Consider the following 23,930-nt stretch of genomic DNA (forward strand, 5'->3'; position numbering starts at 1 on the left):
CTCAGATGATTCGTTATTTACTAATTATCATCTATTAATTAAACTTTTATAGACTATTTCTCCCTCGCTCAATATCAATGTCAAGGAATGTATTTACATGATTTACGAGTTCTTTTAACGTTCACTAACGATTAGTCACATATTTCCATGGACTATTGTGTCTCGATATTATTTATTAAAAAAAAATATGTAAAAAAATTTCGTGTTATCTACAAAAGCAATTAATAAAAATGGTATAAAAAAAGATTGTTTTTTTTTCCGAATCTCAACTTACTAAACCGTGGTTTTTGTATTGAAAGTATACATCAATTACCCAATCGCCGCAATACCGTTGAAAGAGTAAATCAGTCTCTAAAACCAGTTGATGAGCAAAGCTATTATTATTAGTCCGTGGCGAGGGACAAATGTGACGAGGCGTTTGATGTTCAAAGCGCCGGCTTATCGGCTTCTTCTCTTTTTTGTATGCCGCTAAGAACAATTGTTGCGTCGCACACTGTGAGGCTACGATATTTTCCAATTTTTGACGAAAATCCATTTTATATAATTTGCACAATTAAACACTTTACGATGGAATTAAATGATGCCGTGCGTTTAACTGTAGCGACCAATGTACGACGCGAAACGCGCTTTGTGTGCTTTGATGGCAACTGTCAAACAAACTAATTTTAATTGATTTTAATTAAAAGGAATGATTGCCAAAATATCACAACAACATCATGCATGATACATGAGAAGGAAAGAGCGCAACGCAACCATAAGTAAAATATCAAAAAAAACAAAAAAAAAAAAAGGTGAAATTTGCATTCGAAACGAATCGTTCACACCCGTCACACCATCTAAGTAGAAAAAAAACTTTTTAACTTATCTGAAATTAAAAATTTTTGATTGGGGGGATTTGTCTGAGCCGCTTCCGCTTCCAGAACTGTTCTATTAACATTTTCTTATATTTATCAAATGTCAGAACCGGAAAATGAAATTTGCAAGTGCAAGAATGAACGAACGGACATTGCCACACAAACTAGAATCTCACACACTCATACGTGTACAATTTACAAATGACGTAAAAAGAAATCTCATTCATCATCGTACGTACACAAATTTACGTTTACTACATCATGCACCGAAGCATTCACATCGTTAGTCAATTCATAAACCACCTAAACACATTGCACGTGCTGCGCCAAGATCGAATTGATGATAAAAGCAAATGCAATGAATTCATAGCTGCACTCACTAAATAGTCATCGTCATGATCAACAAAATATTCATCAACTATCCAATCCTCTGTGTATTGAGAAAATCTCACCGAACATAACCAAACTAAATCATCGACGAAATCAATTTTCTTTGGCGCAGGCAATTCACGCATTTTAATATAACACGGTATATGCGAACTTTCAAATTGATCCAATGTTACTTGTGATTTTTCCAAATAACGCTTAAAGAACAACATTTTTTTTTTTTTTTTGCTTTTTGTGAACTGTGTGACCTTGAAAAGAAAAACAACACTAAATAAACGGAAGTAAACCGTTCTAATGCCGATCAATACAATTCGACAACTGATCAATAAATAAGCGATTGATTTAATTCAATTAACCAGTGTGTAAAAAATCAGAAAAAAGAAAGCAAAGCAAAACATTGGCAATGAATTTCTGTTGAGAATAAAATAGAGAGGTAATCATCATTAAGGCTCATTGCAATTGTACAGCAAAAGACAAGAAAGGAAGACATTCATATAACGGCGAAGAGCTAAGGCGAATCTCGGTAACCCTTTTCTGCTTGGCCTACTAAAGTGAACATATGCATGACACAATTTGTTGCTTTCTGTTAAATAAATTTTTTTTTTTTTTTCATCGAGAAACAAGGATTTTCATCCCCAGTCTCGATCTTATAACGTAATGCCGTACACTCATAATAGTATTAGAATTTTAGGAAATTTTTATCAAAATTCATTTACTTTCAAAGCAATTTTTAGTAATTGAAAAAATTCGCATCATTGCCTTAATAAAGTGCTCCGTGTTCGGTTCGACTTGTCAATGAGATGAACGAGATTGGTTCACTTTTCTTATTAAGATGCGATTTAGACTGCATTGGGCATGCATTCTTCACACGTGGTCTCTTTTTCTCTTCGGGAGGAAGCGTAGGGGGATTCCGGAGATGGGCGGTTGAGCTTTAATGATCATAAGCTCATTGCGAGAAAGTGGATGGATTTGGCACTTGTGTGTGTCAGTGTTACGCTTCTTATTAAAAGCATTAAATGCCTCAAGCGGGAGACAATGCCACATTCTAAGAGCTAAGCTATGGAAAACAATCTTTAGAGATGAACACAGACGGTGTCAACAAACATGTTAAGACGATGCAAATATCGAGTGCAAACTACAAATCAAATCTCCCTGAAGCGAGTGAATGACGATGAGTATTGAAAGCGAAATGGACGAGAAGAGAATGCTAAAACATTGACAGATTCTTCTAGAATAGCAATAAAAACAAAAACATCTATATGGGTTGAGTGTTCTATACCTATCATCTAAGATGTTTAAATGATTTAGATAATTAATATGCAAATAAATAATAATAAAAAAAACGGGAGAAACGGATTTCTCGTAAATTATCGTATATATGTATATATATATGCTACAAAAGTTTTATATCAGATCGATATCAAGTAATTTGTTTTTCTAAGCTTCTTTTTAAATAAGTTATAAAAGGGAAAGGTAATCAAAGTTTTTGATATTTTTCAAATTGATTTAGATTTGAAAGCTTTTAAAAACGGAAGAAGAAGACATTGCCCTATTGACATGAAGCTAATAAAGCTTATATTGCGTCAATGTCATGTCCCAATAGAAATATATATATATATAGAAATTGAAATGTGTAAATGTCGAATGCGGAATGGTCTGGACTATGGAGAAAAAAAAAAAGAAAAAGAAAATCCAATCTCTGTGTGGATGGATCTCTTAATAACTTCTTTGAGCTAAGCGGGAAGCTGTTTTATTTACTTTTAAAGGCAGCATAGATCAAATCGTTTCCTAAATATTTTTATCATTATTGCTTGTAACTAACATAGATAAATATTTCTGAAAAAAAAAAAAAAACGCACTTAATGTGATGAAGACGACATCAATAAACTCAAATGTCATAGGATCATTATTGGGTAGACTTTGTCATAGAAAGAAAGCTATATTAAATTTTAATAGGGTTTCGATATTTTCGATAATGAAAATTCTCGCATTAAATATAAAATTGGGAAGATTTTAAGATAATTTCTGTGTACGAAAACAGCTCTATGTGTTGTATAGTTAACGACATGCATTTCCCGAAGTATTTAGAGAATAAGGAAAATATATAAAAGTATATAATAAATGAAAAACTCAATTAAACTATTCTTTAATTGCAGTTAAAATAATTTTTCATTCAATTGAAAAAAAAAAAAAAAATATCCCTACAAAATTTCCTGTAAATAAAATGAAAAGTTTTTACCTTAGAATGGGATCTCCGTGTATTACGTCCACTGTCACGTTCATCTTTGGCACGATCACGATGCCGACGACGAGAACTTGAATGGGAGGCATCTTCTCTGTAACGAAATTTATGGACCCGACGGCCCGATGTAGGAGACTTACGGTGCGAACGTTTGGAGCGTTCCTTGCGACGTCGTGACAAACTATCAAAGCTGAAAATAATCGGTACATTAATTATCATAGAAACTATTGGTTTAAGAGCATGTATGTATATGATATCTATGTATGTAGATTGCTTGATGTTTCCTTCTTGTCGAGATAATAATAATCTGAATTGGCTGACGCCAAGACAATGCCGATCATAAAAAGTGATCAAGAAAAAAATTCCTCCTCCCCTCCAAAAGTTTTTGGTCGTTATTTTAATCTTCTTGTTGTTGTTATAGTCCTCTTTGTTTAGTTGCCGATGATGTTGTCGTCGTGAACGCACGTATACGCTTAAGTGACAATCGCAGCAAACAGAACCGCAACTTTTCTCTTTTTCTTGTCCGTTGTTGTCAATGTGTATTCTTCCCGTCCGTTTCTTTAAAAATTCCCCATCAACAACACATCCGAGTTGAGAAGAAAATTTGTTGTTTTGAAATGTTTATTGAAAATGAATAGAAATTGATTCTCCTTTTTTTTTTTTTTTTTTATTGTGTAAAAACAAAAAAGTCAAAAAATAAAAAAAATATTTTTTTTTTTTTTTTTTTAATGTCATAAAATGAAAAGCTTGTCTAAAAGCAAACATTTCGGAAAAGCAAGGTAGAGAACGTGAAAGAGAATTTAATTTCTCTTCGGTGGGAGATGTTTTCTTTAAAAAAAAAAAAAATAAATAAATAAAATAAAATAAAAATAAATTCTCTTCTTATTTGAATGCTTAAAAAATGAATGTAAGGCATACGTTTTAATAGACATAATATCACCGAAACCACGACCCATTAGCAGAGAATATTTAAAACACATAATTTTCAATTGTGCAAAATCCAAAAAAAAAGAAAAAAGAACAAGAAAGAACAACTGTGAGAACACAACGATGACAAAGAAACAACACACTTTTAACACAAATTTATAATAAACTCTTGCTCTGCCTTCAACTATGCTCCTCTTCGAAAGTTTAAATGAAACTAATGGTCTGATGGCCAAAATTATTTATTCAATGCTCATCCCCCATAATATATAAGTGACTATATATATTTTGCTGTAGTTGTTTGTAATTATGAATTCGCCAGAATAACAATAACAACAACAACAACAACAACAACAACAACAACAACAATAATAATAATAATATGCATAAATTTCATATGAAATGATGGGCATTTAACGAGCTTAGTGACGTCCCATCTACCAAAAGGTCAATTTATTAAAAATAAAAAATTATAAAAGCGGACAAATAAATCGAATAGGTTTCGCGCATTTTGGGGTGAGGGGGCATCTTAAATACTCGTCTTTTTAGTAGAAAACGGGGGGCGGTTTCCCCACCGCTCCCACCCTCCCTTAAGCACGGACTTTCTTTGCCTTAAAAAATACGCTAACTGGCATTAGTCTTAAACCTTAAGCTCCTGCTCAATATGTAAGCTGCTTATGTAGTCCGCTTTACGGTCGGATAGATGGGTATTAGTCCAATTTTAGATTAATCAAGAATTTTTGCTCGAACCTACGTCATGTCTTTCTGAGTTTTACAAAAGGCAAGCAAGAATTTAAAATGCAATGTTTTTTGCGATTAATAGGTCGTTAGGTTTAGTTAAAAGGCGACGAAGCTCGCTCAGCACGTATTGATTTCAAAGTATCAAATAATCTTTCTCCTCAAAGACTTTTTAGTTCATCACAATTTTTTTAAAATCTATTGTGAAATGAAAGATACATTGGTGTAGGTTTTAATGTTGTGCCCCCCACGTGCAATAAAACAATATTCCTTTAGGTGTGCAAAGTCTTTCTAAAATTAAAAATTTATACATTGTATGACTATTTTTGACGGGCGAGGTTTTTATGCGACCTAAACGAATTGCGTTACCAAAGTAACGCAACAACCCATAAGGACTTGAGATAGACTTAGCTTTTATTATACCGATCGATTCAGAAGATTATTTTTAACCTACTTTACGAAATCTTGTATGTCTGTCTGTCTTGTACTTGTGGCTGTTTGTTGGGGTGAAAATTAAACGCCTTCTCATATATTCTAGAAGATGTCAAACTCATTTTTTCGTCCCTCTCCCTATAATGTAAGCCCGAAAGTCAGGAAATTCAACGGTTGATGATCGCGGTGTAGCCTCTCCTCTTATCTCTTCTCCTTTATTATCTCTTGAAACATTACAAACAGTTCGCAGCTTAGCTTAGCAGGCATGGTCTTTCTTTGATTTTTCTTTCATAAAATCTTTCTTTCTATTACTTTTGAATATCTCCCAAGTGGTAATGACGTTTAGCCGGTAATAATTTTCATATTTATGTATAGGTTACTTTGTGATGTACATACAATATATAGATGATATGATGCATTTTAACTAGAAAGACTTGCAATTCATCTTGCAAGTCAATTGCAACGACAATTAATTGCTTAATGCCAAAGCAGTTAACTCTCATTCACGAGTATACTCGTCGTAATACATATTCTCAATTTTTTCGACACAATTTAAATGCACATTTTCCAAGGAGGCAAAGACGATTAATTGATTAAAAGCTGAATATAATTTATTCGTGGTTTACCCGTTGTTGGAATGCCTTGGCAACTGTTTACACAAGTGATGTTCTTAAGTCATGACGCATTATTCATCAAAGGTAATGTTTTGTTAGTTTATTAATTTAATCAATACCGGAATGGACGAGATGATGAGCGGAAGTGACTAAATTCCGTTCTAATAAGTGAGGAAGTTGTATTCGGCTGAGGCCGAATTTTGTATACCGTAACTAAATACCACTAAAATCTTAAGCGTCCTGTGCTTTTGTTTACAGTTATAAAGAAGCAAAAGGGATAAAATGTATCTTCCATCTTTCAGCTCAGTACAATGTGTTGCTGCTACGAAAAGATGAAACTACCACATCGTTGTGTGAATTAAAGCATTTTTGGGCAGACAATATATCTTCATGCGAGGAATGTATAAAATAATTTTAATCATTCTGTCTTGTTCATCTTATGATTAATATGCGTAATCCCTCAAAAAAGCGAAAAAAAATAAAAATTTAATTATCTATAAGTTTGTGTGTGTATGGGTAATTTTTTCACTTTTGCACATAAATAGTAAAAGCCCACGTAAAGTAAATGTGGAAAATTTTCAATCTTCGATCTTTCATGATTTTCATGAGTAATGTGCAAAAAAAAAAATCATAAATTTTTGCTTAGAGAAAGACTGTTGAGAGTTGCGTTCAGTTTGCCCTTCACTGCGTGCGTGCGTCTGCCCTCATCAATTTGGCCCATTTTCAATACCAAGCTACGTATTGAAACTTTAAATGTTGCGATTAAAATTGAAATCAATATCTTTATTTCTCACACATACCACACATACGCACAGACACGGCGGCTTAGCTTAATTGATTCGGAATTTCACGCTGATCACAAGAACACATCGACTTTAGAGCGTCTCGTGAAGCGTTGCAAACATTGCGACGAAATAAATATACTTTCATCTTTCTTCGTTTTTGTTATAAAAATTTCACGCTTTAGTTTCTAGGGAATGTATATTATGATGAGACTGTAAGCGACAAGTGCTATGGAAAAATGAGCGTAACTTTAACACGCGAAGATGCAAAGATGATGAAAATGTACAGTTATTCGCATATTCATATATATGTTCGCCTATCTTCTAACATAGGTACTGCCGAGTATTTATGAACGGCGGTAATAAAATATTTATTCAAAATGAGAAAAATGACTAATTTCCTTAGAAAGTTTTATTTTATTGTATTGTGTATTTGTGTAATTAAACACCGCATTTATGGTTTTGTAAACGTTTAAGTATAATTATGATAATATAACTTTAACTTTGGCGCCGGCGTTTAGGTTTAACCTTAACAAAAAAAAAAAAAAAAAAAAAAAATAAAAAAAAAAAAAAAAAAAAAAAAAATCAGAAAGAGATTGTTGTGTGTGTTTATTTGATTTTGTGTACATTTGAATTTATTTTTTTTTTTTCTAATAATTAATGTTTGCCTTGTCCGTTATGCTTATATGGAAAATTATTGGCGAATAATAATTATGCACATGTGTGCTTTTTAAGCCATGTTTAATCATGTTCGCAATTTTAGACATACGCCTAAATTCGTACTTGTTCAATTTTTGCTATTAAATTTTCTATTTATTTTATTTGCATAGTGAAAATAAATATATATTAAATCTTTTTTTTTTTTTGTATATTTTTAATATAAAGTTAATGATAAACCATAGCCAGCCAGCCAGCCAGACGTAGAAAAGCCTTCAAATGTAATTTGATGAATGTTGTTTATATTAGGTATTAAAAAAAAAAAAAAACACCACACACACACTTCGCCAACAAACAAACGGAGACATGCACATACACATTTAAACATCTGTTCAATGCAATTGACTTCGATTTGCTTGAATATTACAGCAATTATTACTTGCGCGATGCCGGCAGTCGCTATTTCAGATTTTTGGTGCCTTAAATTAGCAACATATGAAAGCATAGAAAATGTAATTAAACATTATTTTCGGTAATTAATAATTCAATGCAAAGTCGAGCTGAAGGTGCTATAATATTATCAGATATAACACAAATGGTAGCCACGTTAATCTGAATACTGAATACTGCGACGAACAGGGGATGCAAATACATCTTTCAAGCTACACACGTACACACGCACCACCACCATCTGGACCTGAAAGGCCAAGAAGCTTTTAGGAATTCTTTATCTCAATTTGAGATTCTAAGCCAATTTCTAAAATTTTTACATAAGCAGGTTGAAGTTTGAAAGATGATTACTGACGCAGGCATAAAATCATTTGAAATATATCTCAAGTTATGTATTGAAAAAGCAATGATGTCCGTATAACAGTAACGCAAGCAAAGCATCATGTTTTGCACGAAGCGGGAAGATGCAAAATATCTCATATTTCAATAATTAATGACCTGTTGCCGCATGCCGGGATCGAACACTTGTCTATGTGTATATGTGAACTGAGCAGACTCATCTAAAAAGCTAAAGAGTACTACCTTGGCTTTTAGTTACTACATAAGTATCCATGTTGGGCATCTGTTATCACATCAATCGGAATTTTTGGGGAAAATCTTGTTTTATTTTTAAATTGGTTTACGTTACGTATTTTCTGCATGGAATTACAAAAAGCGCAATTAATGATAACACAAATACTTCACTATGTCTATTAATATCCGCCTAAATAGCTGAGTAGGTAAGAACCGCGTGAGTTCAAATCTCAAGTGTGGTAGAGTTTTCTTTTTGGCGGTAGCTATAGCACCTCCCTATTTCTTCCTCTCTTCTCGCCGACGGTCGTTGCATTACTCAAACAGTGGACATCACCTGAGCGATTGATAATAGAGCTTAGCACATAAATGGACCTGCCAAGGATAGTTATCTGCTATCGCTAAATTAATGAAAGTCTGTTAGGAGAGCAAGGTTGAAGTTTCATGTCAATGAGTCAGCAGATAATTGCGTTTAAGCATCTGTTGAAGGAAAACGTAAAAATGGTCAAATAAATGACAGAGTGAATTAAAAATGTTTACATGTCCATGTCCGGTAAATCAAACTTCATATGGCACTATATCTCAAAATATTCTAATAACAAAGTAAGTGTTTTTGATATTTGTAGAGAAGTACTCTTTGAGTATCTTTAAGAGAATTATTTTATTTGTACTGACCTTTCGTTTATAAGTGACATTAGTCGAGAAGTGTATATGTATATGTATATGTATATAGGAGAAGAGATAATTTGTCATATTTTATTAATTATTTTTTCCATTCGTTATGTTTTACTTTCTTTCGGAGTAAGACGGATGGACATACATGTGTCTCTAAGGGTTGGATGTGGCGCACGGAGTGAGAAAATGTTAATTGTTGCGCCGAGTGTGATCAGCCTCAAGTGGAGATATGGGCAACCGTGCTCTGCCGCTCATGAGAGCGAAGCATATCTAAAAACACGATCTCTCAAGCACCCAGTTGCAATGCCACTCCACATCACTATGACTCGCCCTGCCAAGCAAGATTAGAAAACTGCTTCAGAGGTTGCAGAAGCAAAAAAAAAGCGGCCCCTAATAAGACTTACTCAGGTAATGTTTGATGTAAAAGGTAAGAGACTCGGACTTGGGATAGAACTTCCATCTTCAGTAGACGGGGCAAGTTTATATTGTGCGCTTCTCGCTAAGTAGGGCGAAATGTAACCCTATCTCTCTAATATTTAAAAATGGGAAATACCTTTATAAGGCCTAGACCCATTCTATGTGTCCCAAGAACCCAAGATATGTGTCCCGTAAAATATATAAAAATAATCAATTATTCCACTACCAAAAAACTCATTCAACAAATTCGTCTGGAATTGAATTTCAGGCCTTGCTCCTGCTTTTCTTCCAGACACTAGCTTCATGAAGTCGACCTGTACAGCCGCTGCAGAAAGAGTTGCGCAGTAAAGGTGCGGCTTAATTGGCGTATGTCTCATAAAAGAGCATTTTTTAATTAGCACTATTTAGCTTCTTTAAGGCCAAGTATGAGTAAAAATATGTTTTACGTTTATGAAAATTATTTTATGTCTTGTTATGATAGAACACTTTCATAAAGCATTTATAATGAATTCTAAAAAGCAGCTTTTCGCTTGCGCTTGCATTGTGCGTATTTTGCCCTACCCCTTGAGAAAGTTTATCATGTTTTTTTTTTCCCCCATTTATTTTTTATTTTATTTTTTTTTCTTTTTCTTGAATAACTTTTGCGAAAAACTCATAAATTATTCTTTGACAAGTTGTTGCTTTTTAATTAACATTTATGACATTAATGTCGGCTACTTCTGTGGAAAAGCTTTTTTATTTAATTAATATTTATTTGAATTTATTATTGAATGTGTAATGGATATTTTTTTATATTTTTTTCTTTTTTGAAGTTAATATTAACGCAACCTACTCAATAATATCTCAGTTATGTATTTTTGTTTATATTTCAACCTAAATATGTTAAGCGAACGAACGAACGAATGAATGTTTGAATGAATGAATGAATGAATGAATGAATGATTGGATGTTAGATTTTATCAATAACAACAAAAGCAACATGTTGCCAAAACATGTAATGCTAACCACCACCAACCAGAAGTTAGTTTTAAAGCAATTATCATCATTTGTCTCCGACACAGTAACGTATGACATTTCTATTAAAATCTATAAATGTAGGCAAACACACACACTACAAGAGAGTGCGTTACTAATTTGATGTACGAAAGAATAGAAACGAATAAATGAATTGAAAAATACAGTTATCGCATTAAGCAGATATTGTTAACCAAATTAAGTATTAACGACTAAAACTTGTTTTTATATAAAGTGTTTTTTTTTTTTTTTGCTATTTATTCACTTTGTCCAATTTAACAATAAGTAATGATTTTTTTTTTTTTTTGTATACGGAGGCACTATTAGGTGTAGATGTTGCAATCGCTTAACGACAGCTATTCGCTTAACTTTTGTTTTATTATTGTTTTAAGTCAACATACATAATAAATGATTAATCAATTTAACAGCAACAGCCGTCAAGTGTTGAGAATAAGAAGAAAAAAAAAAGTAAATAAATAAATAAATAAATAAACTTTAAATTGTCTCTCATGTTTTGTATATTATTTGAGTCAATAAATTAATTCATTTTTGTTTTTTTTTTGTTTTTTTTGTTTTTTTTATTTTCTTTTTCTGTTTTATAACCACACACAACCAACACACACAACAAATGCACACACAAATCGTAATCGCAAACGAATGTTATATAAAAATGTTATGGTTTGTGGTTACTATTATGCTGCTTCTAGTAAGTATTGCTAATGCCTTTGCTGTTCGTGCTGTGCTGCTGTTGCTGTTGCTATTGCTGTTTGCTGTTTGCTGTTTGCTTTTTGCTGCTTGTTAATAGTAAGTAATGCTGCTCTGCTCTAGCGGTGGTCGCCATGTTTCATATGCAATGTGTGAGAGTATTGTCTTCAATTTGGGGGACACATTATTGCTTGTGATTGACGCATTTAACGCGTCAGCCTGTCTAGCGTAATACACAAACATATGTTTACGATGCGAACGATTGCTTGACAGCTATCTAGCTAGCTTATCGTGTTGCGCGTTGCTTATACAATGTACGCGATGTGTGGTTTGAAATATAAACATTGTTGCTGCTTTTCATTTATATTATTTATTGTGAAAATAAATAAATAAAAAACTAGTTCACTCACAACAACAACAACAACAACAACAACAATATATTAAATTTTTTTTTTTATAAATTTGCCTTTCGAATGTGTTTTTTTTTCAACTGCTTTACATTAAAACATATGTCGATCGAGCAAAATCAATTCGCGTTCTTTAATTTACTTAAATAATTTATTGCTCATTAAGTTTTATAGATTTTTTTCTCTTCTCTAACTGCGGAAATAGTTCAACTTATTACTATTGTTATTATTATTATTTCAAAAATGCATTCAATTTTATTTTATTTGGAGCTGAAGCTGAAAAGTTGGTTCCAAACTCAACTATTTTTGTGACAAGATCAAGAATTAGAAATAAATGAGCAAAGAGAACGAGATAGGGAGCTGGAGACCACAGCTTAATGAGAGTGTGCCCAATTGGCAAGTCTTACGCTTTTATCTTCGACCAAAGAAAACTCTAGACTAACCGTCGTAGGCCTGTGAAAAACCTATATTGGAAGTCTCTTGGCAAATGTTTTTAAGTTTCCTCGGAAACTGTAACTTTTTTTCTCTTGGAATAACCACGTATGACATGTCGAAGGTGAATAAAAAAGTTTCACTCATCACTGGTTTATAAAGTATATGGGAATAATGAGGTTCCTAAATCGAATTAAAGACTGTAAAGACTGTTCGATAAAAAAATCGAACGAAAAAATACCACTTTTATGCTCATTGTAGAGGTAATGAGAGAAGACCATTTTTATACTTGGAATTTTTACATCCATTACACCTCTGGTAAATGTTTGCTCCATATTTCTTATTGAAATTATGAGAGCCGAACAATTATTGGAAATTATTTTTATTTTGCTTTTCTATGTTCTAAACAAGCCTAGCGATGGTCATGACCATCTTCTTAGAAATTCATCTCTGAAATACGGTAGAGAAAAGTACAAGTCGCCCAGGAGCAGAGGCAAACTGCAAGATGGCGGAGGATAGCAGCCTCGAGACATCAAATTGAAAACAAAAACACAGTCGACGAGCCCGAGATTGTGTTAAAAGTTTACTTGAGCTTGTGTGGACACTTCCGACACGTATTTCATTACAAACGTAATAATAAAGTTCGGTTAACTTTATAATTTAATGGCGACTGTACGCAAAATTGTATCAATTGAAAGTGCTTTGGAATAATCAACGATACTTGGTATCGTCATTTAAAGTCAACAACAATGTTGAGTTTTAATGCAGATTTCGGTTTTTTTTACAAACTCATGTGTCGAGTAATAATATATAAAACAAGTTACTACACCTTTATAAAATGTTGACAAATCAATGTTATATATATATGCTGTCAGAAAAGCATATGTTGTAAAAACCTAGTTAGAAAATCGGTTAAACCTACGCTTCTTTCAATTCAAATCGAATGCAATTACACAGTGGATGACAATTAGTTGCAATGAGCCGTAATATCACTGGAGGTATTTATATCTATATATATATATATATAGCAAGTTATATATAGTAAGCATTTGTTGTTACTTCTTTCGCAGTATGTTTTTGTTTTTGTTTTTTTTTTTTCTAGAGTATTTGCAATTAATTGTAAAACTTATAATTAATTGTTTATACATGCATAATTATAGTCGCATGTACACGCACACACACATGGTATTTATTAACGCATTTTTTTTTTTCTTTTTGATACATAAATTTATGCAGTGTTAGTTTGTGTAGTAGTAGTGGTGGTGGTGGTGGTGGTGGCGATGGTGCTAGTTATGCATAAATAAACAAGAGAATATTTGTTGCATTGTTAATAGATTTTTTTATTTTTATTTATTTATTTATTTATTTTTTTTTTTTTTTCTACTCATTTTAACATTGACACAATTGCGTTATTGCGGATTAATGAGTCTAGTATAACAACATCAGAATTCATTGGGTTGATAATGGCAATGAAAATATGAAACCATTAATTTTTGCTACCAATTCTAGTCATAAATGAGTAATGATGAGTGTGTGTGTATTGGTAAAATGTTGATATCTTTCGAATCATTTTATGGAAACTACTATACATCCATCATGCTCCAAAAATCAGTATAAAGCTCAATTTAAAAAATTTGTTTTAAAATATGGTTTTTTTCCCCCTATAAAGTATTGGCCTAAACATGTATAAAGTTATTGCAAACACTTGGATTATTATAATTAATAATGCAGCAACAACAAGTTATGGCATTTAGATAACAATTTTAAAGATAATCTCACTTTAGGATAACAACAGACGAAAAAACACACGCAAAAAAGTAAAAGTGGAAACCTGTAGGAAGGAAAGAAGTACAGAAGCCCTGGTGGGCGAAGGCCATGGCATTAAATATCTTATCCCACTCTACACTTGTTCATATAACAACCGTACGGGAAAAGTCGGCCCGATTCGAACTATTTTCGATAGCACTCGTCCTTGGACTGCAAAACATGTGGAATTGCGACTTACAGGTTGAAGGTTGGAAAACAAGCTTATCGGTGTAATAAATCTTTACAAAATCTTTTGAAGATTACATATATTCGCACAAACTTAATATACGTATCACAGATGTTATAGGGTACAAAAAAAAAGAGGTGCAGAAATCGTTCTGATCGGTTCTGATCATATTTTTATGCCCTAGTGCTGTGTGCCAAAGGTTTATCTAATAGGAGCTTACAAGTACTTGTTGAGTTGAAAGAACTTATTGTTGCTGTTGTACACTTCGAAAAGAGATGGTCACGAGAAGAATAGTGTTGAGCAGTTTATTGTCATGAAAAATTCAATCCTTCACTATGATGAAAATATCCTCCTCATCTTGGTCTACAAGAATAGCCGAGTGGGCAAGAATAGTGACTAACAATTCAGTATTCGCGGGTTCAAATTGGGTTTACTTTGGTGGTAGCTACAATGAATGTTCCATCTGTAAAGGAAGAACGATTCTTCCTATATCATACTACACATACTACTTGATCTATAAAATTTGAGCCAGGATATTTTTGACCCAACATGGAAAACTATCTTACCAGAAAGCCGTTACTCAAAATGGGTCTCGCGTTTTTAGTGGGTTCAAGACTCATAAGGAATGCGGCCATAATCAATTAGGCGCCATCTAACGCAGAATAGAATATCAACACAACTTTTTCCGGAATTGTCTATTTCGGAATACATTTATGAGTTTGATATAGATATTCATTTGCAAGCTCCATCGGCAGAGCACATATAAGATGAAGAAAATTTGTTTGGGAAATTTTCTCTTCAATTCAAAATTTCGCATCCATAGCAAGCGTCATTCAATCTCCTGCACGCTTCCTATACGTATGGTTCTTCCGCAGTCTTCTCTGCTTATTTGTAATAACATATATACAAGTATATATAAAGATCACATAAAATCCCGCAATAAATTCTTGAAAGAAAGCAGAAAAGAATGCTAGAGAATTTTCCTCATCTTTTTTAATGAATAAGTTTTTTTAAATGGCATTTTAAAAGAATGCTTCCGTAGAACATTACATCCATCAAAATGTAGAGATGGAATAGAATGGAATTTTCAACTTTCCGTATGAGCTAATAAAGAGAGACTAGCTAGCGAGGAGAGGAGCAATAATAGAAAAAAACATTATTATGGGAAAAATATTTCAAACAATTATATTTCAAACTAAAGTTAACCGCACATAGCCGATAGAGAAGCACACGAACAAGAGCAACAATGGCGATGGTGCTTGCCGTCAACTAGTTTATCAAGGCGAGAATTCGCATCAACTTTTTTATTTACCACAAGACACAACGAGACATAACGTAAAATATGACGATATATTTTGCTTTGCGTTGTTAGTGATTAGTACTACAGCGGGGTAATGATGACTCTTACACACTCTTGTACAAAAAAAAAAAAAAAAAAAAAAAACTACGTTAAAGTTACGTAATCTATGCATGATTATAAGCACATAGATATGCATATATGCATATATATATATATATATGCAGAGAAAAAAGAAGAAAAAAAAAGTGACTTAAGCGTTGGTAGTTTAAATTACGGTAACAATAGGGGAATAATTTAGTTAAGCAAATATATGCAAAACGACAATAACATCTAATAGGTTGTAAGAGATATCTGTTGCAATTTATTAATGTGGGTTTAATTTTTTCAAATATCTCTCTCTCTGTCTCTCTCTCTCCCTCTCTCTCTTTCTTTTCCATTCATATATATTTGTATATACATATGTGTGAAAAAAAAACAACAAATATTTTGATTTATATTTTTTCCGCATTTGATATTAATTTGACAATTAATTCGGTAACAAAAAAAATCCAATAAATTTTATTCAATTTAAGCTCAAAAATAATTTATGAATATTCTTTCACGCATGCATGCATGCATGCTTGCATATGTGTTTGAAACGAAAGCACTTTGATTACAGCAGTTGAGCCATTTTTACTTTTAAAAGTAGATCAAGTTTGTTCTTTAAACAAAAAATGTTTTATTTGGCTATTTTAGTATATATAAATTTTTTATATTTTGTTATTTTATTCGAATAACATAGCAAAAAAAAAGAAAAAATATATATATATAAGTGATTAAAATATAAATATGTATATATATATATAAATATCTCTGCATTCGCAGAGAAAAAAAAAAGAGCCAAATTATTAGCATTTTAAAATGAATGGACTTAGGCTACTTTCAAAGTAAACGGCATAAATATTTATATATAGAAAAAATAAAAATAAATAAACAATTGCTTGCAATCAAAGCCAAAATGTTTACACAGGCATGCATTTGGTCATTTCATTACGCTACATCAAGTTTCACGAGTCGTCAAAAAGTAAGAAAACTACACCTTTCTAATGTGCATCTCGAAAGGTCATCACCGCTCAAGCTAAACGTATAGGTATGTGGAAGAAAGAGCTCAAGTCAATTAGAGTTTTTATGTTAAGCCATAGGATGAAAGCGTTTGCAAATTATTAGCTTACTTGTATTTGCTTTAGATTGATTTCACATCGTTTCTAACATGATCTCTTAAATTCGACAAACACACACATGTATATGTGAAGTTTGCCAACACAACTTCAAACTAGCATTTCAAAGAAAAGATAATTAATTGAGTAACCTTATCGAGGAGTTTATACTTCAAGGGTTCATTGGAATGTTCCGAAAGGAATCACTAAACTAAGAAAGCTTCGCGTATCGTAGTGTACGATAAAAGAATATTTATAACGCCAAAGTGCACATAAAAAGCAGAATTTATTGTATTGAAATTACTACAGAAACCAAACGAAACACACGTCCTTGTCTTAACACCCATTAAATCATAAAATTGTTGCTTTATTTACTACAAGCACAGCGTGCAGCCGTCTCAATATGATATTTTGGAAGGTTTTTTTTATTTTTTTTATTTTTTTGTTTTCTCTGTGGGCTAGACAAACAAAACCAGACAGAGAACAACAAATTTTGTAATTACTTTTTGATAAGATACACAGCAAGTGTTGGCTGTTGTTGTTGAATCGGTTTAGCACACTTATAACAAACCATGTTGACTTGACCACAAAGCCGTTGGAAAATATTGCTTATCTCTTTAGCTAAGCTAAACTACCACCACCAGTGAAGTTGAAACTTTTTTGGTTTTGTTTTTTGTTTTGTTTTTTTGTTTTTTATTTTTTTGTTTTTATTTGTGCATTACCCCTACGTTTAATGTGCATTTTTTTATAAAAGCCAAACTTTACCTGGGGACATGAATATTACATAAAACTAGCAAAAGGAAAACCCACCTTAAAATAACAATTTCCGCTTAAAATACAAAAAAAAAATAAAAAAATAAAAAGAAGTCATCATTATGTTCACCATTCCGTAATTCATATCTGCCTGGAAAAGCAAAGCGAAAATTGTTGACAACAATAAGTAACTGAATATTTCTAACATGAAACACGCACCACTTGAGGTCATATAAAAAAAAAAATAAAAAGTCGGAAAGATTTACGTTCGAGAGGAACCTGCTAAGATGAAGGCATACGAAATAATCATTTTCTTCGGAATTGAAGATCCTTGAGAATAAGTGGCAAACTTTCATTTTCTACGTCAATTTTCTACGTCCCACCAAATATGCAGAGAATCGAAGCTGCATGCTAGTGTATGCCTTTTAAGGTCTGTGTTGGACTTTCAGGGAAACTAAAAGTGAAGAGAAATTTGTTCTACGAAACGTTTCAATTTCACAAGCACACCCTTTTCAAAAGGTCCTTTCACAACCCTTGAATTGAACGCATTAATAAAAAAGGGCGCTTCAATGCTATCAATGGTCAATGGTTCACAGCTGGAAACTTTACTTATCATTATATTAAATAAAAAAATTAATGCAAAATTTCGGGGAAAAAAATTTTATATAATTAATATGAAACAGCTGTTAAAGTAAACTAAAGCTACCGATGTGATGTAAAAAAGTAAAGAAAAATAATGATGATGTGTTGGAATAAAAGACAAGTGAAAAGTATACTCGGCTGTGACCGAATCATTTATGCCCTTCATCCTTACACCTTATCACTCAGAAACTAGAAAAAAAAAAAAAATAAATTTCGTATTCCCTAATAAGGGGGCGGGTATTTTTCCAAAAAAAAAAAAAACTCTTCCAAAACCCTTCGAGTTTATGAGTAGTGAGCAAAAAAACCACAAAGCAGGGATGTTTTCAGTTTATGTTACCCCACAATCGTATTTACTGACCAATTTGGCATATTTTCGATAGCAACCTATGCACGAAAACTTCCATTGGGTAACTTGAAGCCCTTTTATTCATTTTTGCGATCGCAATAATGTTTATCACAAAAATTACACAGAGAGAGATGGGAGCAGGGATGTGTGCCTAAAAGGGTCCCGGGTATCAAGAATTGATCAGTTAACAGAATGTCTGCATAGGGCCGCTGGAAATCACTTTTGGGGATAAAATGAATGCATTCCCATCCCTCGGTGGTGAATATAAAAATTACGAAAAAATGTTGCAGAGTGTATCTCACAGTGAACCTGCAGCAAAGCCTGCTGTAATGCCAATCAATAGATGTTACGAATATGCAGACGTAGTTAAGTAAAAAAACATGCTCTGCGACTTTCTTTTCACTCAAAATATCAACTTTCAGGAATGGTTATTGAAAATGCCATAAAACTACCACGACTTAAGAGGGAGAGCAACGTTATCATTGCAATTTACTACAACAATGATCACAATGTGTACACAATGCATCGAATATAAATAAATAGGAGCATTTGCGTTGCTATTGGTTTCAAATATAGAAAAATAGTGTCTTCACCGCGGTTTATAAAGAATAACTAAAACAAATTTAACTGTACATGAAATGGTACGAAATCTATATAGGACATGGGATCGCATTTCGCTGATGATCAAAAGTTGATCTCAATTTGTTGTTGTTGTTGTTGCAGTAACAATTGAAGTTCTAATTGTCGGTGGACAGCGAGTAAATGAACGGAGTATCTTCTCTATACTACATGCTACATACAGAGGTATGGAATATCTAATATACCGCCTGCGGTGGGTGCAACAAACATCTAGATTCTTAAAAACACACATTTTGTCTTTTAATTTAAAAAAGAAGAAGAAGAAGAAGAAAAATAAACAAACAATTTGAAGCAAATTATGCCAAATTTAAAAGTCGATTTTAGAGCTTTGCTCTTGCAGTGCAATGAAGAACAACAGAAACAATATTCGGTAAATGCGTTACTAAATGCTCCACCACCTAACATAAAATAATTGATTTGACATCTGCTTTGTGAGCAAATGTAGCAAAGTAAGTTGGCACGCGCGTCCACTTTACGTTTGCAAAAGTTTGCGTTGACAGCCTCCTAAAGATTAAGTGTCCTACGTGTGTTTCTCGTTGATCCCCATACAATCGGCAGAGAAATGCACATTACAACCTATAGCAGATCTACCATCTGCTACATGTTTCAAAGATATCTAAAAGGTCAGTGCAAAAAACGGCACTAATACGCTTACAACTAATAACAAAACTTTAAATTTCTTTTTCCCCGGATACCCTTCAAATTCGTTTTAGGATTGTTTCCGGTCGGGCAACTGACGCCTCCCAGCTGGAAAAATACTTTCCATTTTTGTAAAATATTTTTATTAGTTTGACGAGCGATTGATTTGCAACGAAATTTGCCAAAAAATCACGCATAACTTTGTTGTTGTTGCCACATTGTGGTTAATAATTTTGCAACGTGTTCAACACAAAACGCTGGAAAATCATTCAGAGTTGTTTGTATGTTTACCTTAATTACTTAAACGTGCCCGCCTGCCCTCTATTCGCATCGTATGACTCATTTGGGTAGAGCTTTTCTGTTTCTTTACTGCACGTGAACCATTCGGTTCAATCAGTGCTTTTTTTTTTTTTTTTTTTTGCTACTGTAAAATTAACAAGTCTCTTGTTTTCAACTGATTTTCATATTTAATCTAAAATATGATTAATTATCTCCTCCACAATTTTGTAAGTTCGTAAGTCTGTTCATTTGTTCATTCATTCATTCATTCATCCACTTATCGATTTGATTATCAATTTAGTTGTCTAGTGTACAGCTGTCTTTTTAAATACCGCTACCGCTAGAATGAAAGCAAACATAGTTCATCGTTCTATACGTACAGTACGTGTGTAAAATAGTGCAACATAAAGAGGGGGAGGTGTTTAGTCATATCCGATCGTTCGGCTTTTCCAATTCTCCTTAGCAACGTACGTGTACAGTACGATTACTATCTTAAACTGAAAATTGTACTTTTCGTCAAATTAAAATCAGTTATGTGCCCATTAGGAATTTGCTGCAGTCTTGTCTTGTATTAAATTTGGACTTTGTCGATAATTAAACGTTAATATTATTTTGTTCTCACAGTTTCGAAGATGACCAATAGGTTAGTGACACTTAGTCCCCCAACTAACGAGAGAGTGACAGAGAGAGAGAGAGAGAGAGAAGAAGCTACAGTCACGTAAACAATTTTGGAAATTATCAATATAGGGACTTCTCGGACATATAAGCCACAAATCTATTCGCTTAGTCCATCTCCATTCAACATACCAAAAAATATAGGAACTTTATGGTATGTTGTTTCCATTTAGCTAGTTATAGTATATATAGTAGTAGGTGTACGAAAGTGGGTGAACTAGGAACTAATTCAATTTTAAAACGGGGACATTAGTTTATAGTGAACTAGAGCCTGATCTCGCGATAGATATTTCACGCCTAAGAGCATTACGATATATACGATAGGTATGAACGCTACGCTGTACGTTGTGGAACACGAGAAGCAAAATGCTTCCGCTTACATAGCATGTTAGATTTAAAGGCAAAAATATCGCAGAGGTTTCGTGAAATAATTTATGCATTAGCGTCCGCACATTTCCGAGTGCTACAAAAAGAATGAAAAACATAATATGCGTGGCGTGTGGGCATGAAAAGAATGCTGGACAGTGTGTTAAAACCTTTTTTTTTTTTTCGTGTTTGCTATTTTTTTTTTTTTTTTTGCTATTAACATAAAGAAAATTATGATAAGCTGTCGGTTTTATTAATTAATTGTGAAAACTATTCTGAACTCAACAATCATTTATCTTTCTACAGACACTTGAAAAAGATTAAGGGAGATCTATGAGTAGAGATAAAAATAAAAAAAAAAAAAAATTACCACAATATGTTGCTCAAGCAGTTCATTTTTTTTTTTAACCACATTTGGATATCTACACACTTTATAAGAAAAAAAAAATAATTCAATTAAATTTTATTAGATTGCAAGAAAGCCACTTTTGCCACCCACAACAAACAACGGCATTGTCGAACGGCTTTATATCAAAATTCATAAAATTGTTAAGGGTTGTCACTTTTCATACCGATCGCACTACATAATTGAGGCATACTGTTAAACGAATTATTGTGCTTGAAATAGTCGGATTAGATATGTGGGGGAAGGGGACTGGAATGCCAGTAATTGACTTCTCCATAAACTCCGACCGGCAAAAAATAATTTGACGTTTTTGTGAACTTAGCATGAACTTAGTATGAACTTAGCAAAATATTACGAAAAAAAAAAAAAAAATTTGAAGAATTAAGGAAGAATTAAGTTAGCAAGATTTCTTTCGAATTTTTAAAACAACTCATGACTTCCATGCAAACTAAAGCAAGTCTCTGTCTGGATTTCCAAATATTCTGTATTCTGCATTCTGTAGTTTTCGCTTGTGTGTGTGTGTGTGTGTGTGTGTGTGTGTGTGTGTGTAAGAATTCTAACAGAAAGATAAGGCGAAAGTAAATGCTGGGTAAGTTGAATCTATCGATCAGTAAATGAACATTACATACGATGTCGAAGGGTGCGACCGACCGACGCTCACTATTATTAAGCATTGCAAACGGAATGACAAAATTGGTATTTTTTTCATGCTCTAATGAAGTTTACACAAAAACTTTGCTTATCTACGAAATATTTGCAGAAAGTTTTCCTTGAAGAAGTGAATGCATCTTTTCGAGTGACTGCGTACATTAGGTCTACCAATTATTAATATAAAACGACTATTGGCAATGTTTTATTTACCTATAAAAGCCAAGCTTAAGAAAGCTCTAAATATTGAAAATGTCTATGGGTTTTTTGTGTTCAAAAATGTCAAAGGTCATCATAAATATCGCATTTGTTGATGGTTTTCAATTGCTTTATGTTGAAGAAACGCAAAGTTCACGGCTCTTTTGATGTTACAACTTGGCAAAGCTAGTCATTAACAACCGAACACTTCAAAAACATTTCCAATATTGAAATTATTAAATTTTTTACTTATGTTTTCATTTTTTTTTTTTTTTAATTATCAATTATTATCTTTTTACTTCCTTTTTTTTATACATACACATTTACATTGATTAGTGCGAACTTAAGTTGTCGTGTTTGGTCATCGTACCAAAAAGCAGAAATGAAAAAACTCTACCTTCACACTTTTTATACCGAGAATGGCCAGAAACGCAAGCAGCCAAGAGATCACTTGGGCTGACTAAGCAAAATTCAATGGCTAAGCAGACGGAACCTACCTATCTATCAATCTATCTATCTCTTTGTGCTTTATAACTGAGACAATGTATGCCTCCGAAATTAAATAGAGACCGACAAAGAAAAAAAGGGCGATTGAGAGATAAAAACAAATTGCGGTAGCAAACACAACCTAACAAAAAAAAAAAAAAAAACAAGCAAGAAAGTTATAATCGGTCGGGACGGAGTCTTGCATACCTACGACCATTAAAATCTTGAATGCCCTGTGCTTTCATTTATGGTCGTAAAAAGATGAAATGTATCTTCTCAGTAACAGGTATTACTAGGAAAAGATGTATCCGCCACGTCGTTGTGTACAGCATATGCATTTTAGGACTAACGCATTTTTAAGCAAATAATCTGCCTTCATGTGACAAATGGACAAAACAATGTTTGAACATAAAGCATAAAACGTCCAAAAAGTGGAAAAGAGTAAGTGAAATTACTTGCAACTTTGGGCGGTCATGGTCCATTTTTTTCCATCTTTGCACATATACAGTGTAGTGTTTTGTAAAGGAAATTTAAAAAGTTTCAGTCATCATTTCAAAACCATAAATTTTTGCTTAGACAAAGAGAGCTGCGTTCAGTTCATACTTTACTGCGAGCATGTGCTCTGACCAATTTGGCCCATTTTCAATACCAACCTGCGCGCAGGAACATTGAATTCGGATGCCTTCATTTTTTTCGACCAGGAAAGTATGCACAACATACAACGCACAGACACACGGATGGATAGGGATAACAGTCGATTCAGAATTTCACACCGATCAAGAATATATATACTTTATTGGGACTGTGAAGCTTGATTTTTGCATTACGCCATAAAATAGGTATAAACCCTTCCTCCAGCAATAGTTTATACTCAAATATATTCGCCGTCCTTCTTTTCCTCTCGGCAACACGAATACTTTATGTACCATCTCAAGGCCATCCACAGGATGAAGATGAGTTTTTAGTCTTTTGCCTGGATGTTGTTTATATTTTTTCGACTATATAGTGCAGAGAGAGAAACCCACTTTATTAGCAGGCACACTCACGTGCCAATGGAAATTCAC

The 23,930-nt window shown here is 33.1% G+C and overlaps 1 protein-coding gene across 3 annotated transcripts in view; it reads right to left on the reverse strand.

The window, feature by feature from the left end:
* LOC119634664 (serine/threonine-protein kinase Doa) overlaps positions 1–23,930 on the reverse strand; it is a 131,137-nt gene that overhangs the window by 43,058 nt on the left and 64,149 nt on the right. For all 3 annotated transcript variants that reach the window (XM_038028947.1, XM_038028951.1, XM_038028950.1), the window contains one exon: positions 3,481–3,673. In XM_038028947.1, the coding sequence (XP_037884875.1) occupies positions 3,481–3,673 (193 nt within the window). The remainder of the gene's footprint in view (positions 1–3,480; positions 3,674–23,930) is intronic.

This window comes from Glossina fuscipes, unplaced genomic scaffold, assembly GCF_014805625.2.
Source record: "Glossina fuscipes isolate IAEA_lab_2018 unplaced genomic scaffold, Yale_Gfus_2 3, whole genome shotgun sequence".
NCBI classification, from domain to species: domain Eukaryota; kingdom Metazoa; phylum Arthropoda; class Insecta; order Diptera; family Glossinidae; genus Glossina; species Glossina fuscipes.